This window comes from Vulpes vulpes, chromosome 7, assembly GCF_048418805.1.
Source record: "Vulpes vulpes isolate BD-2025 chromosome 7, VulVul3, whole genome shotgun sequence".
In the NCBI taxonomy this organism is placed as follows: Eukaryota; Metazoa; Chordata; class Mammalia; order Carnivora; family Canidae; genus Vulpes; species Vulpes vulpes.
In genome coordinates, this window is record NC_132786.1 from 31,401,288 (window position 1) to 31,418,433 (window position 17,146).

At 52.0% G+C, this 17,146-nt stretch overlaps 1 protein-coding gene across 13 annotated transcripts in view; it reads left to right on the plus strand.

Moving 5' to 3' along the window:
- Positions 1-2,380: 2,380 nt before the first annotated feature.
- FGFR1 (fibroblast growth factor receptor 1) overlaps positions 2,381-17,146 on the plus strand; it is a 49,565-nt gene continuing 34,799 nt past the window's right edge. For 4 of the 13 annotated variants that reach the window (XM_072763505.1, XM_072763508.1, XM_072763507.1 and 1 more), the window contains exons 1-2: positions 2,427-2,560; positions 10,398-10,576. In XM_072763505.1, coding sequence (XP_072619606.1) covers positions 10,486-10,576 — 91 coding nt within the window. In that variant the 5' untranslated portion in view covers positions 2,427-2,560; positions 10,398-10,485. Of the gene's footprint in view, positions 2,561-2,880; positions 2,945-10,397; positions 10,577-17,146 lie in introns of those variants that run through there. The other 9 variants (XM_072763499.1, XM_072763498.1, XM_072763502.1 and 6 more) reach the window with 5 other exon arrangements.

A 17,146-nucleotide genomic window follows, 5' to 3' on the forward strand; every position in this document is an offset into this window, starting at 1 on the left:
ATAAATAGCTATTGAACTCCTACTATGGGAATGACACTGTGATGATTACTATTCTTTCACTTGCTGGTCAAATAGAGAAATAACTTAGATTACTTCCTTAAATTTGGAAGGAGGTTAATCTCATTGAGTATTCCAGCTTCCATAAGATTGAGGGTTTTGTGGGGTAGCAATGAAGTATACGTCCTACCTTCACTTACATACTGACTTTTTAAAAAGATTTTTAAAATTTATTTGAGAGAGAGAGAATGTGCATGAGTGGGAGGGGGCAGAGGGAGTGGGAGAGAATCCCAAGTAGACTCCCCCCTGAGTGTGGGGCTCGATCCCAGACCCTGAGATCCTGACCCTGAGCTTCTGAGCCAGAAGTCAGATGCTTAATGGACTGAGCCACCAAGGCACACTGAGGTAGTAGTCAGGAGTGGGAGAGAATCCCAAGTAGATTCCCCCCTGAGTGTGGGGCTCGATCCCGGACCCTAACTGACCCTGAGCCCCTGAGCCAGAAGTCAGATGCTTAACTGACTGAGCCACCAAGGCACACTGAGGTAGTGACTTCTATTTGTGTAATACTTTAGTGTGCTGACATCCATTATTTTTTTTTTAAGATTTTATTTATTTATTCATAGAGACACACACACAGAGAGAGAGAGAGGCAGAGATACAGGCAGAGGGAGAAGCAGGCTCCATGCAGAGAGCCTGATGTGGGACTCGATCCAGAGTCTCCAGGATCATGCCCTGGGCTGCAGTTGGCGCTAAACCGCTGCACCACTTATTTTAGTTGATTCTGGTGACAAACTTCTGAGAGAGTCTCAATGTAATAGTTAAACAAGTCTTGATTTTTTTTCACATGTATGACTTGTCCAAAATCAAACAGTTCATAAGTAGGGGACCAGAATAGAGGCATCTTTCATACCTAGTGTGACATACTTCTCACCCTACCAATGGCCCCACCCTGGCAACCTGGGAGCCTCAGAAAAAATACAGACTCTTGGCTCCTTTCTGGCACATCTTGATTCCTTAGGTCTGAGTAGGTCCAGGAATTTGTATTTTTTATAAGTTTCCCCAGAGAATTTAGGTGCATTTGGATTAGGGAGCCGCAAGATTATAGATTATAGTGGCATTTTAGTCACTTTTCCTCGGGTTCCACAGAACCTTTTCCTCGGGTACTCTGGATGGATTCTGATTAATTTCCAAACCAGTAACATGCCCAATTCCCACCACTCAACTCTTTGCTTCCTAAAATTCACTGCAGGTTGAAGACTTCTGGAGGCCCAGAATGGTGCTGCAGCGTTCAGAGCACACACACACACACACCCCCCCTCCACCTCCGCTTCCCGGTAGACCACAAAAACCTAAACTCTGTGGCTGGGGAACCATGAGATGGAAGGGAAGGGTCCGAGGAGGGCGTAGACCTTCTCACGGATAAAATACAGCTTGTATTTATGGACTGTTAACTATGTGGCAGGCCCTCTCTTCATCCTCAACTCTACATGAAAAGCGCTATTATCCCCCCTTTCAGATGAGATGAGAAAACTGAGATTCGGAGCGAGAAGAGGCATTTCCCCAAGGCACGCAGTCAGGGCGACTCCAGGGCCGGTGCTGGCAGGGGCACCCTCGGGACCACGGCGTCGCCCCACCTCGCCCCTCCCCCCCCCGCCCCCGCGTCCGCCGCCCGGACCCAGGCGCCCTGCGGGCGGGGCTCCGAGGCCAGGCCCGCGCGCCCCCGGACTCAGACTGCGGGGAAGCCGCCGCCGAGCGCCGCGCCGCGCCGCTCAGCCCGCTCCCCGCGGTCGGGGGCCGCGGCTGGGAACTACAAGGCCCAGCAGGCAGCAGCAGGGGGAGGAGGCGGGGGTGGGACTAGCGCGGGTGGGAGTGAGAGCGAGTCCTCGCGCCTCGCCGGCGCACAGCGCTCGGAGCGCTCCTGCGGGCACTGGTGCGGCGGCCCGGGCGGCGGGCGAGGGCGAGGGCGAGGGCGGCGGCGAGCGGGAGCCCGAAGTCCGGTCCGGCGCGCTGCGGCCGGGGGGCCCGGGCCGTGCCCGAAGCCGGGCGGCGGCGTCCCGACCCGACCGAGACCCCGCTTAGCGCATTGCGGCGACCTCGCCTTCCCGGCCGCGAGCGCGCGCCGCAGCTGGAAAAGCCGCGGAAGCCGAGGACTTTTCGCCGGTCCGAGGCGCGCACAGTCCCAGGGCTGCAGGCGGGCACGCCGCGGGGCCGGGGCCCCCGCCGGGCGATGGAGCGCGGGCCGCGGGAAGCGTGAGGCGTGAGGCGCCGCCGCCCGGTCCCGGAGAGGGGGGCCGCAGGGTCTGGAGACCCCGGGCGGCGGACGGGAGCCCTCCCCCCGCCCCGCCTCCGGGGCACCAGCCTCGGCTCCATTGTTCCCGCCCGGGCCGGAGGCGCTGAGCCCCGACCGCCGCCGGAGTCGAGCGCCGGCCGCGGGGCTCTCGCGGCTCCGCCGGGACCCGAGCGGAGCCCGGGGGCGGCGGGCCGGAGCCGGGGCCGCGGGCGCCCGCCCGCCCGCACGAGCCACGGCGGACTCTCCCGGGGCGGAACCGCAGCGCCGAGTGAGGTAAGAGCCGCGGCCGCGGCGCCCGCAGATCCGGGGCGGGCTCGGCGTCCCGAGCGGCCCCCGGCGCTGGAGCCTCGGGGCTTCGTGCTTCCCCGCCGCAGCCCCGGCGAGTCCGGCGCCTCCCCCCGGCCGTTACCCGCTCCCCTGCACCGCGCGACCCCGTCCCCGGCGCTCCGCGCCCCCCTTTTGTCTCCCCTCCCCGCGCGCGTCCCGCAGCTCCTCCTGCCGCCCAACTTTTCCGCCAACTCGCGCCGGGGAGCTGGCGGCGGCGGCGGCGGCGGCGGCGGCGAGTCCTGGGAGGGACCCGGCCGGGGCGAGGGCGAGGGCGAGGGCGGCGGCGGCGGCGGCGGCGGCGGCGGCGGCCCTCGGTGTCCCCGGACCGAGGTGGGGGGCGCGGGAGTGGGCAGCGATGGGGGGGCTGCGTGTGTGTGTCGCGTTCCGGCCCATCTCCTTTTAGTCCACTAGTGGGGACTCCCCCAGTCCAGCAGGTAGCTTTGCGTGGGACGCCCAAACCCCGGGGTCTTTCTAAGCCTTCCTCCACCTCGAGGGAAGTCTGGGGTCGCGCTCGGGGGTGCGCGGAGCGGGGCGAGAGGGGGGAAGGAGGAGGAGGGGCAGGTTAGCTTCCCCTGGAATAGGTTTTACGGAGGTGTCGTCACCAAATGGCTGAATCTGCTATTGCAGAGAGCGAGAAAGGAATTCCCTTTTCCAGGGGGGGGTTATCTTCTGCTGAGTGGATCTCAGAAAGGGTCGGAAGTTTGTGGAAGGGAGGGCGCCCAGCGGGTGATGTTAAGCCCCATTATGGGGTCGCGGGGGGGGGAGGGGAACGTTCGGTTCCAGGCTGGTTCGAGGAGGTGGGGGAAGGGATGAGGGTTTGGCCGGTGCGGTGCACTCGGCCGCGCTGCATGTTGCTTCTCTGGCTCAGACCCTCTGCCCACCCCGCTCCCGCCTCCCGTTATGTGTGGGGTTGGGAACAGAGGAACCCTCGTTTGCAGAGAAATTTATTGACATTGCGGATGGATGGAGTTCGTTGAGCACATAACCTAGGAAGGCAGCCAGACCCCCTCGGGCGGGGGTGGCGGGGGTGGCGGGGGTGGTGGTGAAGCTTCCTCCTCCTTTCTGGGCCCAGAAAAAAATTTTCTGCGGTATCTTCCTCCCCTAACACTTTTTCCCCCCATTTTCCAGATGTAGCCGCCGCATCTGGTTTCGTTTCACCCCACACCGCAGCCCCATTAACATTTCCCTCCCTTCCCCCTCACCCACATTAAAACTGGGATCCTTCCACTTGTCCTTACCACCTCCCTCCCTCCCTCAACATTTTTTGAGGCTGAAGTTGAGGCGTTGGGATTTGCGGAGAAAAGAAAGTTACCCTGGGTCCCAAGTTATTTAGGATCTGAGGGTGGCGGCGCTCTCTCGATGGTGCCGGGAGAAGGCATCGTAGGAGATGGGGCCAGGGTCCTAGGGGGGGTGGCACTTGGCGAACGGGGCATGTGCTGGAGGTGGCCTCGTGGGTTGTGATTTGACCCAGAACTGGCTCTGATGGAAGTTTCTGGAACCAGAGCATTGCTCTTTCCGCCCCTTGGGTTGTCGCTGTAGCCGCCGGAGCGTCTGGCCCGGCCCGGCCCGGCCCGAGTCGCCGTCGGGTCTCTGGCCACCCGCTGGTGGCCTCCTGCCCCCTTTCCACCCTCCCCGAGCGAGCCCGGGCGCAGCTGCGGGGGACGCGCGAGGGGCGCGGATGCTCTTGCCGCCGGGGGCTCTCCCTGTGCGTTTGAAGGGAGTTAGTGGGCCGCAGCCCCGGGAAGCTAACGTGGGACATTCTGCTTCTTAACGGCCCCAGGTTTGAAAGCGGGCATTGCATCGTTGGGGGTTCTTGTGGGCTTGTTTTCGGTTTTTGTGTTTTGGTTATATCCTTTGAGGTAGGAAGGCACCTTATGGTCCAAGTTGCGCGAGGGCGGGGAGAGCCGGTCCCTCTCACCCTCTCTTTACCAGTCTCTTTCAAATTGAAAACACTTCTCTGGTTTCCTCCTTTGGGCGGTAGTTTTGGAGGCTGTAATGAAATCGCACTTTCTCTAGACATGGTAATTAAGGTGACTGTTTCCTCCGCAGATGTGCCCTGCCCTTTGCACCTCCGGACCAGAGCTTTTTTTGGAATACCGTCTAAACTGTAGAATCTTAGCCTTGAGACTGTTCAGCAGAAAGTGGCCATTTTTCCTGCTTGGCCCAGGTCCCCGGTTCCATCTCTGAGGCTTTAAAAACTAAGTAGCAGGGCCCCGGGGGACGAGCCTCGGTCTAGCTAATTACCCCCAAGCCTGGGTCATCTCCCTTCCTTTCAGTGACCAAAGGGGAGACCCATTGCCTTTGGCCTGCCCTGCCCTGATGGCCTGCCTCTCTGATGACTTGTTTACATATTTCCCCCCAGTTGGTGGGGAGAGGCCCCAGGGCTGCCACTGACCCCTGGAAGAACACAGGGTGTTTGGGGACTGGGAGGTTGCTGGGGCCTGGCTCCAGCTGGGATGGTTCTGTACTGCATTAGTGACGAGCTCCTTGAAATATCTGTTGCATTCAGTCTTAGTCATCACTAAGTGTCAGCTTTTTAATGAGGGCCATCCGGTGGAAGAGCTGCTTGGACATGGGTGCCTTTGCCGCCTGCTTTTGACTATGCCTGTACAAATGCCCATTTTGTGGGCATCTTCACAAAATGGGATTTGGCCCAGAGTGGGCACCACTTATTTTGGTTCCAAAGCAGGCAGCCTTGGGTGTTTCTTTTCCTTTGGCCTCTGGCCACGGAGGTTGTTAGAAAGTTCCAATAGAATAGCAAGTGAAGCAAAAGCATAGGAAGAAGTAGAGGAGGAGCATTGCAGATACTGTTATTGTTCATCTGTCTTTAGGGAGATTAGAATACATCCAGGCATCCCTATGCGTGAGCTGGCTTTAGCCTTGTTGGACTCCAGAGGGCAGGAAGAGCGCACTGAACATTGAGTAGACAGACTCCAGCCATGGAGACCCAAGGAAAAATCCATGGGTTTTTGCTTTTAGTTGTGTGCTTTGTGCTTGGGCTGTTGTCCTGAAAAAACAGACTCCTGAAATAGAAGATTTGCTCCTGTGAGCTTGGGCCGTTAACAGCCAGCTTCTACAGACGCACTCTTCTTGCCTCCATTTTTAAATCTCTTTCATCTAAATGTCTTTTAGGGAAGAGCTTCCTGGTAAAGTTTGTGCCTGTTGCTGCTAGAGGCAAGGGAGGTAGAATTGATTCAAATGTCTTGTTCTGAAAAAAGCCTCATCCCTTGAGATGAGTTTAATTTCCTCTTGGGAAATTTGTCTTGCTTTTGCCTTCCCAAGAGCTATGTCAGAGGTCTGAATGCACCAGAGACTGGTGGAAGTCCAGATGTGGAGCTTTAGAGAAGACTCTGCTGTTTCCAGAGAGGATTTCTTTTTTTTTTTTTTTTCCAGAGAGGATTAAGTACCACACTTGGGCTAGGATATTTGCTTTTCCCCCTAAGGTTGCATCTACCTGAAGCAGAAATTCTCTCCTCACTACCTCTCCAACTCGCAATTAAAGAAGATATATTTGGTCCTTCGCCTCCCCCCCACCAAGTAGATAGCTGTTACCTGAGTGAACAACTCCAAGGATATAATGGTGGTCCACCAGTCCATTTTGTCTTCAAATGCAAGGTTTCCTGGATTATGGTGGAGTAGGTAGTGTTTCACTTATTAATTTTTGGTGTATCTCATTCCCAAAGACATTTGGACACTTTTTTTTCCAACAAATTAATAAGTCTTCAAAGAAATCAATGTTTTGGTGTTAACTTCCTTAAGTCTGAAGAATCAAAATGTATAGAAGATGTCTCATTTGCAAGAGTATCTGTATGAGTTTCTTTTCAATTGGTCTTTCTTTCATTCACTTACTCATTCACTTAACAAATCTGTCAGCATCTGCCGTGTACATCTTGGGTACTAAGCGTATTAGTGAAAGTTAGGCACAAACCCTACTTCTTAAGGAGCTTGTGAGCTTTGGAAATTCAGAGGAGGGATCCCTGGGTGGCGCAGCGGTTTGGTGCCTTCCTTTGGCCCAGGGCGCGATCCTGGAGACCCGGGATCGAATCCCACGTCGGGCTCCCGGTGCATGGAGCCTGCCTCTCCCTCTGCCTGTGTCTCTGCCTCTCTCTCTCTCTCTGTGACTATCATAAATAGATAAAAATTAAAAAAAAAAAAAAGGAAATTCAGAGGAATGAGATCCTTAGCTAGAAGGCTCAAAGACTTATGGAAGAGATCACTTCCCTTTTTTTTGGGGGGGGGGGGTGAGATTCAGAGAATAAAAAAGCGGCGCCCCATTAAAGATGGTAGACAAGCAAAGAAGAGGGCAGAGCATGGAGATTGCATGGGGTCATGCTGGCCCATAGAGATAGAACACAAGCCACATATGGTCTTAGATTTTCTAGTAGCCACGTTTGAAATTAAATAGAAAGAGGTGGAGCTTGCTTTTATTAATTAATTGGTTGAGATTTTAATGATCTATTTGATTTAGCCCCATATATCCAAAATGCTATCATTTGAACATGTAACCAATATAAAAAATTATTGATAAGATACTTTCCCTCCTTCCTTTTTTTTTTTTTTTTTTTTTTTCCACACCAAGTTTTTGATGCCTGAGGTGTCTGGCCTGTATCTAGCACATCCTGATTCACATTAGCCACATTCCAAGGGCTCAGTAGCCAACAAGTGGCTAGTGAGTGACCACTGCCTGGGACACCTAGGTCTAGAATATAGGGTTTGAAGATGAATAGCAAAAAATACCTTTGTAAAGATAGGAAGTTTGAGTCCTCCTACCATCAGTTACCAAAGTGTCCTGAGAGTGCTGTCAAGGAGTGACTCAAAGCACCATGGTTATATATATGTCCTGCCGAAGTGAGCACTAAGCACCCTGTTTATACTTCTTACATGTATTAGTACTTAGGAGAGTACAGGCATTTTCACCCATGCTATCTACTTGATCCTCATAACCACCTGTGATGGAGGCTGGGCAAATAACCCCCTTTGGTAAGAAGTGTGTTTTTGTCCTCCCTGACACCAGTCCTCAGTGAGGACCCCTGTGCCCAGGTGGAATGGGGCTTCAGTTCCCCAGAGACCTGCCCAGGTATGGAGAGGCTGAGGGTAGGGCCAGCTGCAGAGGCTCTGAAGAAGCTCACAGACACCTGCAAGGCTGTAGGTCACATCTGTCCAGCAGTGAAGGAAGGAGACTGTCCCTCAGGGATTTCAAGAATTCATTAATTAGTAGCAGGAGAAGAAGTTGTGGTGAAGGAGAAGGTGGCACTTCCAGAGTCCCAGACAGCATGTGGATTGGTGGTTTGGGTCACTGTTTTCTTCAGGTTTGTGCAATTGGGCCTCTGCCCACTGACCTTCTCATTCCAGGAGCTGGTGCTGCAAGGCTGGGTTTCTTGGCAACCTTTGTTTTACAGATGTGGGCCTGTAGGCCCAGAGGAAGGAAGAAAAAGAGACTTTAGCACCTTCTGGAGGGAGTTTGAGCTGGAAAGAAGCAGCCAGATTAGTTTTGAAGTACACTGATGGCAGAGCTGAGAGAGGACATTCTGTCTCCAGCCCACCCCTGTGAGGAAGTGGGAAGGTTTTTCGGGGACAGAGTGGCGGAGTGGTGGTGGGAGCTGCCCATCTGCTACATTGAAAGCAAGCTCCTTCGCCTCAGGATGATACCACCTTTCCCCATCTGATACTGAAGATTCATTCATTACCCTGGCGGTTCCTGTGGCACTTGGGTTCTCAGCTGAGTGTACCTTTCTGGGTGACAGGCCTGTATCCTTGGTTTGGTGTATTTTGGGGACATAGTGAGATGTAGGATATGGTTTAAGGATGTCCTCTAGGAAGCATCGCTTCTGTCCCAGGCCTGTGTCCTAAATGGCACATCTGTGATCTGCTTCAAAGAATCTTCTCTCAACCAGAGGAGTTGAGGTGCTCCTATCTCTAGAGTTACCTTGGATCTGTCCGTGTCTATGTGGTTTCTTTGTGGCACAGGGACATTCTTTGGAGAAAACGAGCTTGCACCAGATAGAGCCCAATTCGATCACCTCCATTTGCTTTGTTGTCTCCTGTCCTTTAGCATCGAAAATGGGCGATGAGAGTCCTGGTACTGACCAGCTGCATGTCCTTGAGCAAAGTACTTGACCTCTTGTGGTCTCAGTTTTTCCATTGCTTAAAGAGGAATAATAATTCCTACCCACCCCCGCAAGCTTATATAGCAAGGATGAAATGAAGTTTTATAGGTAGAAATTTTACACTAGAATATGCTTGACACATAGAAGGTATTCAGGAGGTGGTCTGTTCTGTCCCTTCAAGTCCCTTCCCTAAGTTTAGAAACTTGAAAGATAAATGTTTATTTCTCCTGTGATTTGAAATCATTAAAAAATATTAGTAAAGCTTTGGGAGGGAGCTAGCAGTAGTACACCACCCGCTGGCAAGCATGTGTGAACGAAGCCAAGAATCTGGGGAGTTTTCTGCCAACCGGGACTGACTCACTTGTGGTGACCACCTCACGAGGGGCCCTGTCTGGCTCCAGGGAGGCAGGGCTGAAGCACCACATTAGGGCATGTTCCGGGGAAGTGGATTTTCTCGAATAACTGGGATGGCTCCCTGGAGCATGTAGGACAGAAGCCACTTGGTGGATGGAGATGTCACCCCTACCTAGCCCAAACAGGGCCCAGAAAGTCTTATCACTTGGTAAATGTTTAGGAGCAGGAGTCCTGTTCCTTAAGATCCTTGGGGGTTGTTTTCAATTTTTCCACTCCCAATCTGAGAAGGATAAAGGCTGCTGCAGTCTGTGCCTTTTTAAAGATATATATATATTTTAATTATTTATTCGTGAGAGATACACAGGGAGGCAGAGACATAGGCAGAGGGAGAAGCAGGCTTCATCGGGGAGCCCGATGCAAGACTCAATCCCAGGACCCTGGGATCACGACTTGAGCAGAAGGCAGATAGATGCTCAACCGCTGAGCTACCCATGTGCCCCAATCTGTGCTTTTGCGAATGGGCCCTGGCAACAACCTCTGATTCCTCAGTATGACCTTTTTGGGCCTACTTTCCGGGTTCGTTGCTGCTGGATGTTAGCTGTCACCTTTCAGCGTGGGGGAAGAATGCTGCATCTGTCTTCTGGCTCTGTGCTCTGAGGTCCTTTATAAGTTGGTAAGAGTTGTGTTCTCTCTATATAGGAAGTTAATAGGACCAGAGTTCCCTATGGTGCATGTAGTTTTAGAGATCAAAAGACAGAACCCAGGTGATCACTTATTTCAGCTTCCTGGCTCTGTAGGTCCAGAGAGGGTCAGCCTGGTCCTTGGCTCCAGTTTCCTAGTCCTTGGTTTGTTCCAGAATTCTTCACCTGGTTTGTCCTAGAGGAAGTGGGGTCTGTACTGAGTCACCAGCACACTCAGGCCTCCTGCAGCTCCACCAGGCTCTGGAGCCCTTGCCCATGAAGTGGCAGGACTCCTTGGGACTTTCACAAGCCTCTTCCTTTTCCCAGCACAAACGATCTTGGGGCTTATGCCTCTAAGGACTTTGTGACAATTTTCCCAGCAAGGCTTGCACGTAGCCCACACTCAGGAAGTAGTTGTAGAGCTGAACCAAAGTGCTATTTTGTCTAATTAAGGTCTTTAAGCTCGAATTCAGTATTGGGGCAGGACCACAGCTTTCTTCCTGCTTTCAGGAGTACGTTGTTGCCTCAAGCACCCTTCTGGACAGGGTGACTCTGTGACATGCTTTAACTCCTTTTTCCTCCTTGCCTTCCCACCTCCCAGGCAGGTCTTCCTAACTTTCTGGGTTTTTTTTCTTTCCCTAGAGTCAGCTTGAAGAGGAAGATCAAGCTCAGGACGGAGTCTCCATGGAGGTGTGGAGCCTGGTCACCAACCTCTAACTGCAGAACTGGGATGTGGAGCTGGAAGTGCCTCCTCTTCTGGGCTGTGCTGGTCACAGCCACACTGTGCACTGCCAGGCCGGCCCCGACCTTGCCTGAACAAGGTAAGCCATAGGCTGAGGGGTCAGTCTGGACTCCTGGGCCTCAGAAACATAGCAGACTAGGACACCAGTGATGTGTTGACTGGGAAGGTTCTACCCAGGTGGAGCAAAGGGCTCCTTTTTGTGGCAGAGGCTTCCACAATACCTGGGCTGGTTTGGGTCTGGCTCTAAATACACCCAGTTTTGGCAGAGATTAGAAGTCACAAAGGCAAAAAAAAAAAGTCACAAAGGCTAGCTACATCCATCTGCCAAAGGTGACATGCCTAGGGTGCATTTGTGCTTTTCTCTTCCTGAAAAAAGAACAACTGATTGGGATCCAGGAGCTGGCTCCCTAAACTAGATGATCTGTAAAATGGGGCCCAAGTGACCTATGCGTTCGTTTGTTTGAAACTGGGATCAGGAGATGTTGAAGGATGTGGGAGCTTGATAAAGACCTCTGGCTTCTAGAAAATTATTCCAAAGACCCATCTTCTGTGAGGGCTGGTGTTCATGGCCACATGCCTGCCATTTTACCTTCCTTGACCATGTCAGACAGGCTCTGTTTGGAGGCCTGCTGAGAAGTTTGCTTTGGATATGCACCAGTGGGGGGGATTTCAAAGAGAAGGAAAGCCAGGGAGCGTTACGGTGCCTGGGTGCTGGTGGACATCTGTGGCTTGCTGGAAATTCAGAGATTATGAGTCACGGGAGGGACTTGTTCATGGGATTTACTGGAGTTGTGAAAATACTTCATGGAGATTACAGGTACAACACACTTAGAAGGATCTGTGAGAATGTACTGCTGCCAAAGGGTAGTATGGCTTGTGACTCAGTGGCTGATCATATAAGTAGAGAGGTTGGTGGGTGGTGGGTGAAAGACTCAGGTACATTTGACATGTGGCTGAGCTTAAGGGGGCACCTGTCTTAGCTGTCAGGACCTGTTTTGAGTGGTAAATCATGAGTGAGCATATTTGTCCCCTCACATGGTGATAGAGAAGGGCACACGAGACTTTCTGGAAGGTGCACCTGACTGGAGCAGGCTGATTAATGTGGCATTCAGTAACAGAACAGAATGTTAGACTTGAGCTAGAACATGCCAGCGACCCAAAGTTGGAGAGATCATCTCTGCCCATAGAGAATTTATTGTCAGGAAGAGACAAGTACAGAGGTAACTAAATACAGGTAGACCATGTTCAGACCACATGGTAGAGTCATAACAACACAGTGGGAATGCAGAGGAAGAAGAGAGCAGAGAGCATCTGACAGGGGTCTAGAGGTGTGGGTGGGGGTTTGTTTGGAAGAGGAGAATAAAGAGCATTCTAGGCAGAGTAGCAGGAGTAAGGTTACTCAGGCAGCATGTATAGGACATATACAGAACGAATATATGGTCTGGTGAGCAGGTGGTGGTAGGAAGTAACACCTAGAGAAACTGGGTTGAGTTAACATATGGAAGGCCTTAACACCCTGCTAAGGAAACTATACTTAAAGGGGTAGTTAGTGGGAATCTCAAAAAATTCTGAGCAGGTAGTGATGTGATCCAGCTTTCAGAAAATTAACCTGGCAGTTGAATTCGGCTGGATGGGAGGAAGACATCTATGTTCGAATCCTGCTCAGCCCTTTAATGTCTGCATCACTTGCTTCAGCACATTACTCAGGCACACTAAGCCTTAGTTTGCTCATCTTTAAAATGAGGATGGTAATAAGCATTGAATGAGATAATTCAGATAAAGCACCTATAGTAAAGTTAGGACTGCTGCTACCACAGTTGCCAGATAGACGAATTAGATGTTTGTTTTAAGTGTCTAGCAAGGAGAAGAAAGCAGAATGTGAGGCATGAGATTGTAAAGGAAGGAAAAACTAGCAGACACTATAGAAATCTAATCTATGGGTTTCAGTCGGTTGGCTGTCGGTTTCTGTCAGGTGACTGGAGAAAGAGACAAAATGAAATGAGAGCAGAAGGAATTAGGACAGGAGGTTTATGAGGAGTAGAGATCTGGATCAGCCACAGTGTAGACGGCAGCAAGGGAGTCCAAAAAGCCAGGAGGGCTTGGATGAGGTTTGAGAATATGAATTCATCATGGGCGCTAAAGTACCTTTTTGTTGTTGTTGTTGTTGTTTTAACTTTCTCTAACAAGCTCTTTTGTGCCTGAGAAATGGAGGGTGGAGAAAATGAATGGTACGGGTCTCAGGCCTGGGCACTTGTACTCAGGAAGGGGATGTCCAACGGTACAAGCCTTAGAACTTTAAGGTGGGGTGGGTGAGGTTCACTGAAGCCACTGGCCATGGATCCAAATGAGAAAGGAAGCCCAGGCAGTGATGGAGGGTGGAATGGGGTAGGGGTTGGGGGAGGGGGGTGGGGGGGTGGGTGGCGATGTCTTGAGGTAGAGGAAGCACAGGCCAGAAGCAGCAGGAGGAAACGGGGGAGGTAGAGGGGGTATGAGGAGGCTCTCTAGTGGTGAGGACTGAAGTTGGACCACCATTTTTAAAAGAATCAACTTAGCTGAGGTATAACTTACATTCTGGAAAATATACCAATTTTTAAGGGTACAGTTCAGTGTGTTTTGCTAAAAGTAACGTCCCATGTAACCACTACCCCAATCAAGAGAGGGAACGTTTTCATCACCTCTAGAACTTCTCTCTTGCCCCTCTGCACTCAGTGCCTGGTTTAGCACTGACCCCAGCAATCACGGATCTAGTTTTGGTTGCCATAGACCAGTTTTGCCTCTTGTAGAATTTCATAAAATGGCATTTTGTGGCAAATGTGTAGCCATTCCCCTGTTGATGGCCATTTGGCTTAGGAGTATAGTAAGATTTATTTATTTATTTATTTATTTATTTATTTATTTATTTATTTAAGAGAGAGAGAGAGAGAGAGAGAGCGCGCAGAATGAGCAAGCAAAAGAGCATGCACAGGGTGAGGGACAGAGGGAGAAGGAGACTCCCCGCTGAGCAGAGAGCCTGACAGGGACTCGATCCCAGGACCGTGAGATCATGACCTGAGCCAAAGGCAGATGCCTAACCTGGGTGGTGCCCAGTTTGGGTTATTATTAATAAAACTCCTGTGAACATCTGTGTATCAGTTCTTCTGTGGGCTTAAGCTTTGCTCAGTTGCCTTGGTTTTGATTTGGACACCATTTCTTACTTTGACTCTTGGGAAAGTTTCTCTGTGTAGAACTTTTTTTTTTTTTTGAAGATTTTATTTATTTATTCATGAGAGGCACACAGAGAGAGAGCGAGAGAGGCAGAGACACAGGCAGAGGGAGAAGCAGGCTCCATGCAGGGAGCCCAACGTGGGACTCGATCCCGGGTCTCCAAGGATCACATCCTGGGCTGAAGGCAGCGCCAAACCGCTGAGCCACCCGGGCTGCCCATCTCTGTGTAGAACTTATAAAAAATAATTAAATAAATAAAGATAATGAATATCTGCTCCTGAGGTCCTTGTGACTGTCAAATAAGAGTGTATGCAAAGCTCTTATTAGTACAGGGCCTGGCACATGGTCCCTAAACAGTAAATGGCAGTTGTGGGTCCTTTTTCCTGGGATCCCACAGAAGACGCCACATGGTGAGGGGCTTGTTGTTTCCTGGGTGGCATAGAACACCTTAGGACACAGATGTGGAAATCCACTGGACTCAGAGGACACGCCCCCGTCTTGGTGCAGGGTGTCCCTTTCACAGAGCTTATCCCTCCTAAGTTTGTGATAGCAGAACACATGCCCCACAGTCTTCAGAGAACTGCTGGGAAATTGTAAGGGAAAATCTGTCTCAGCGCTTCGTAAACCATAAGGTACCTCACAAATATAAAGTATCATCGGATAGTCATGGCCTTGCTGATTATTAAATAATAATGCTGCAATTGTCCTCAGAAAAGACTATAATCTGTGTATAAAGAGTTTGTCCAAGAGTTTAAACCCAAAACTCTGCTCCCACGGAGAGCTTTTCCCCTTTAGAAAGGCGTTCCTGTAATTGTGTGTGTGTGTGTGTGTGTGTGTGTGTGTGTGTGTGTGTTGGGAGCCCTTCCCCCAGTCTGCAAATGCTCCTAAGGGAGTGGGGAGGGCCTAGAGTTTCTGGCTGTCCTTGGAAAGTTGATTTAATAAGGGTTCCAGGAAAACCAACCTCCCTCCGTCCCTCCCTCTCCTTTCCTTTCTCTGGTTTGGGATCTTAAAGAAGCTAAGCTTGTTTCAGATCACGTCTTGAAGAAGGAGGCAGTGGTGTGGCTGGACCGAACCTGGGTTGTGGGCAGGCAGCAGAAGGCCCCTTTAGAAAGATAAGCACCAACTTGAAAGACATTTTGAACTTGGGGAGGGTTGTGTCTGTGTATTTTTCTCTCCTTTGGAATAAGACTTGGTGAAGCAAGTAGTGAATCCAACACGGCTTGCGAGGCTGCTGCTTGCAGCTGGAGGTGGGAGTCCGTGAACGTGGGTGAAACACCCCAGACCCCTTGGCCCAGGGGACAGTATGAGGCTTGCAGTCTCCACAAATACTTGTCTACATACCCAGAAACCTGCAACTAATAAGCGATTTAATGGGCCCGGGTTTTACAGCTCCTCCCACCTACCCAGATTTGAAGGAGTCTGGTGGCCGGTTGAAGGGGGAGAGGTTACAGTTAATGGAAAAGCCGCACGTTTCCATTTCTGGCTGTAAGCCCCTTCAATGCTGATGCCGGGAGTCACAAAGCAAGGCTTTGTCTTTGTGTTCCACAGAAACCTGCGCCCATGGGGGAGAAGCTACAAGCAGTGCCAGAAACATTGCCTCAGCTTCAGGTGGTAGGGCCCCCAAGGGGCATGGCCTTAGGGGGAGATGCAAATAAGTAGCAGAGGGTATCCCACCACCAGCCTCAGGTAGACTGCAGCCTATCGGTGTGGCCAGGGGACCCAGGGGACCCGTGGCTGGTGGCTGCCCTGGGACAGCATCCAGGAGTCTTCCTCTGTCCCATCTGCCCCCAACATAATCTCTTCTTGTGAAAAGAACCTGTTTCCTTTGAATGCACACTGGATGTTCCAGTGGAGTTTCTTCACCCTCTGCCAGAAGGCAAGTGAATTACATGGAGCAAAAGGAGACGTTGGGTGACCCACTTGAGGACAGGAGTGGAGGATTTAGGTGGTAGAAATCTGTAGAGTGCTCACCTACCAGGTTTCCCCAGAGGGTCCGCTCTGTCCCACACCCTCCTCCCCAGAGAGTGGAGGCTGGTGAGCCCTGGGAAGGGTGTGTTTGTGAGCGTTCCCAGAGCTGAGCCAAGCAGGGTGGAGGTAGGGAGGACCCAGTGCCCGCTTGTGAGAGAATGTGAAGGAGGAGCACTCACGTGTCCCGCTTGACCACGCTGGGCAAGTGCAGCAAAGCCACTCCAGGGCTATGTTCTTGGCTCTGGCTTCTGCATTGCTACACTATTAGCTTCACTGATTTTCCACTCTGGCTCTGCCAGCCAGCTCCCCGAAGTTAGGGAGGAGGAATTTCTCAGGGAAGAACAAATGGCTGTCCAGAGCCCTTGCTGCGGGTGGGGGAGGGGAGGGAGCCCAAACAAAGAATCAGGCTGGGATTTTGTCACCTGGTTTCTTCGACTACCTGGAGTCTGGGGTGGGCAGGAACTGCAGAGAGAGTGCCAGGGATTCCTTTGGAGTCTGTGGCCCCAGCATGGAGGTTAGTTAGGTCAGCAGGGCTCAGCCCGGGTGCTTGCTCCTGGCCAGGCAGAAGCAGTGAGTGATGGCTTGTGTCTGGGACCGTGATGGATGGCCTTGGGAGAAGTGAGTTCTGGGGAGTCATTATCCAAGAGGGCGAGGTCCAGGGGTCAGAGAGCCTGACCAGCAGCTGCGCCCTGTTTTCACAGTGCCTGTTCCTCTGGGGCCACTGGGGGCTCCGGCTTACCCTGTAGACCCCACCTTTGCCTCTTCCTTCCTTCCCCGAAGCCTGGAAACGAGACAACTGTGTCCCTGCTGACCGGGGAAAGTCCAGCTGCTCTGGTGTTCCGAGTTCAGCAGCCCTGTTCAGGCATCCCCATTCATTCTGGAAAGATGGCTCTTTTACAACCTACATTGTTGCAAACATTCTCTTCTCTCTATCCACCCTGCCCACCCTGCCACCACCTCAGGCCCCAAGGGGGTTAGCCAAAAGCTAAGTGCTCTACCTGGGCCCTTGAGGGCCCAAACTGTTTCCTCTCAGAAGAAGCCTTCTGGAGTCTGGGCTTGCTCTGATTTCCAGCTGGCAGCAGCCAAGTAGGAGGAGACAAATTGCCTGAAGCCCCCCATGGTAGACTGTTGGCTTCCAAATGGTAGCTCCTGTCCTCAGAGTTCCCCTTCCTGGTTCTCACTTTGCTTGGACTCTCCCCTTTCCCCTTGCCAATCTAGGCACCCACCGCCTTTATTTAAAGACTGTTCTGTGCACACTGGGCAGAGTAAGGGTAAGGCTTCTGTCCAGCTAGTGCCAAGCCCTGAAAAAGACTGGCTGTGTCAGACCTTGATACTCAATGCTCCTTCCTCATCCCACATAGTGTTGTGTCCCTGAGCCTCCTGGGATGGGTTGTGTAAAAGAAGGTGAATGTTGGGGCAGCTGGCCCTGCCATTTGGGTGAACGTGGCTGTGTCTCCCTGGCCCTGGATGCGTAGGC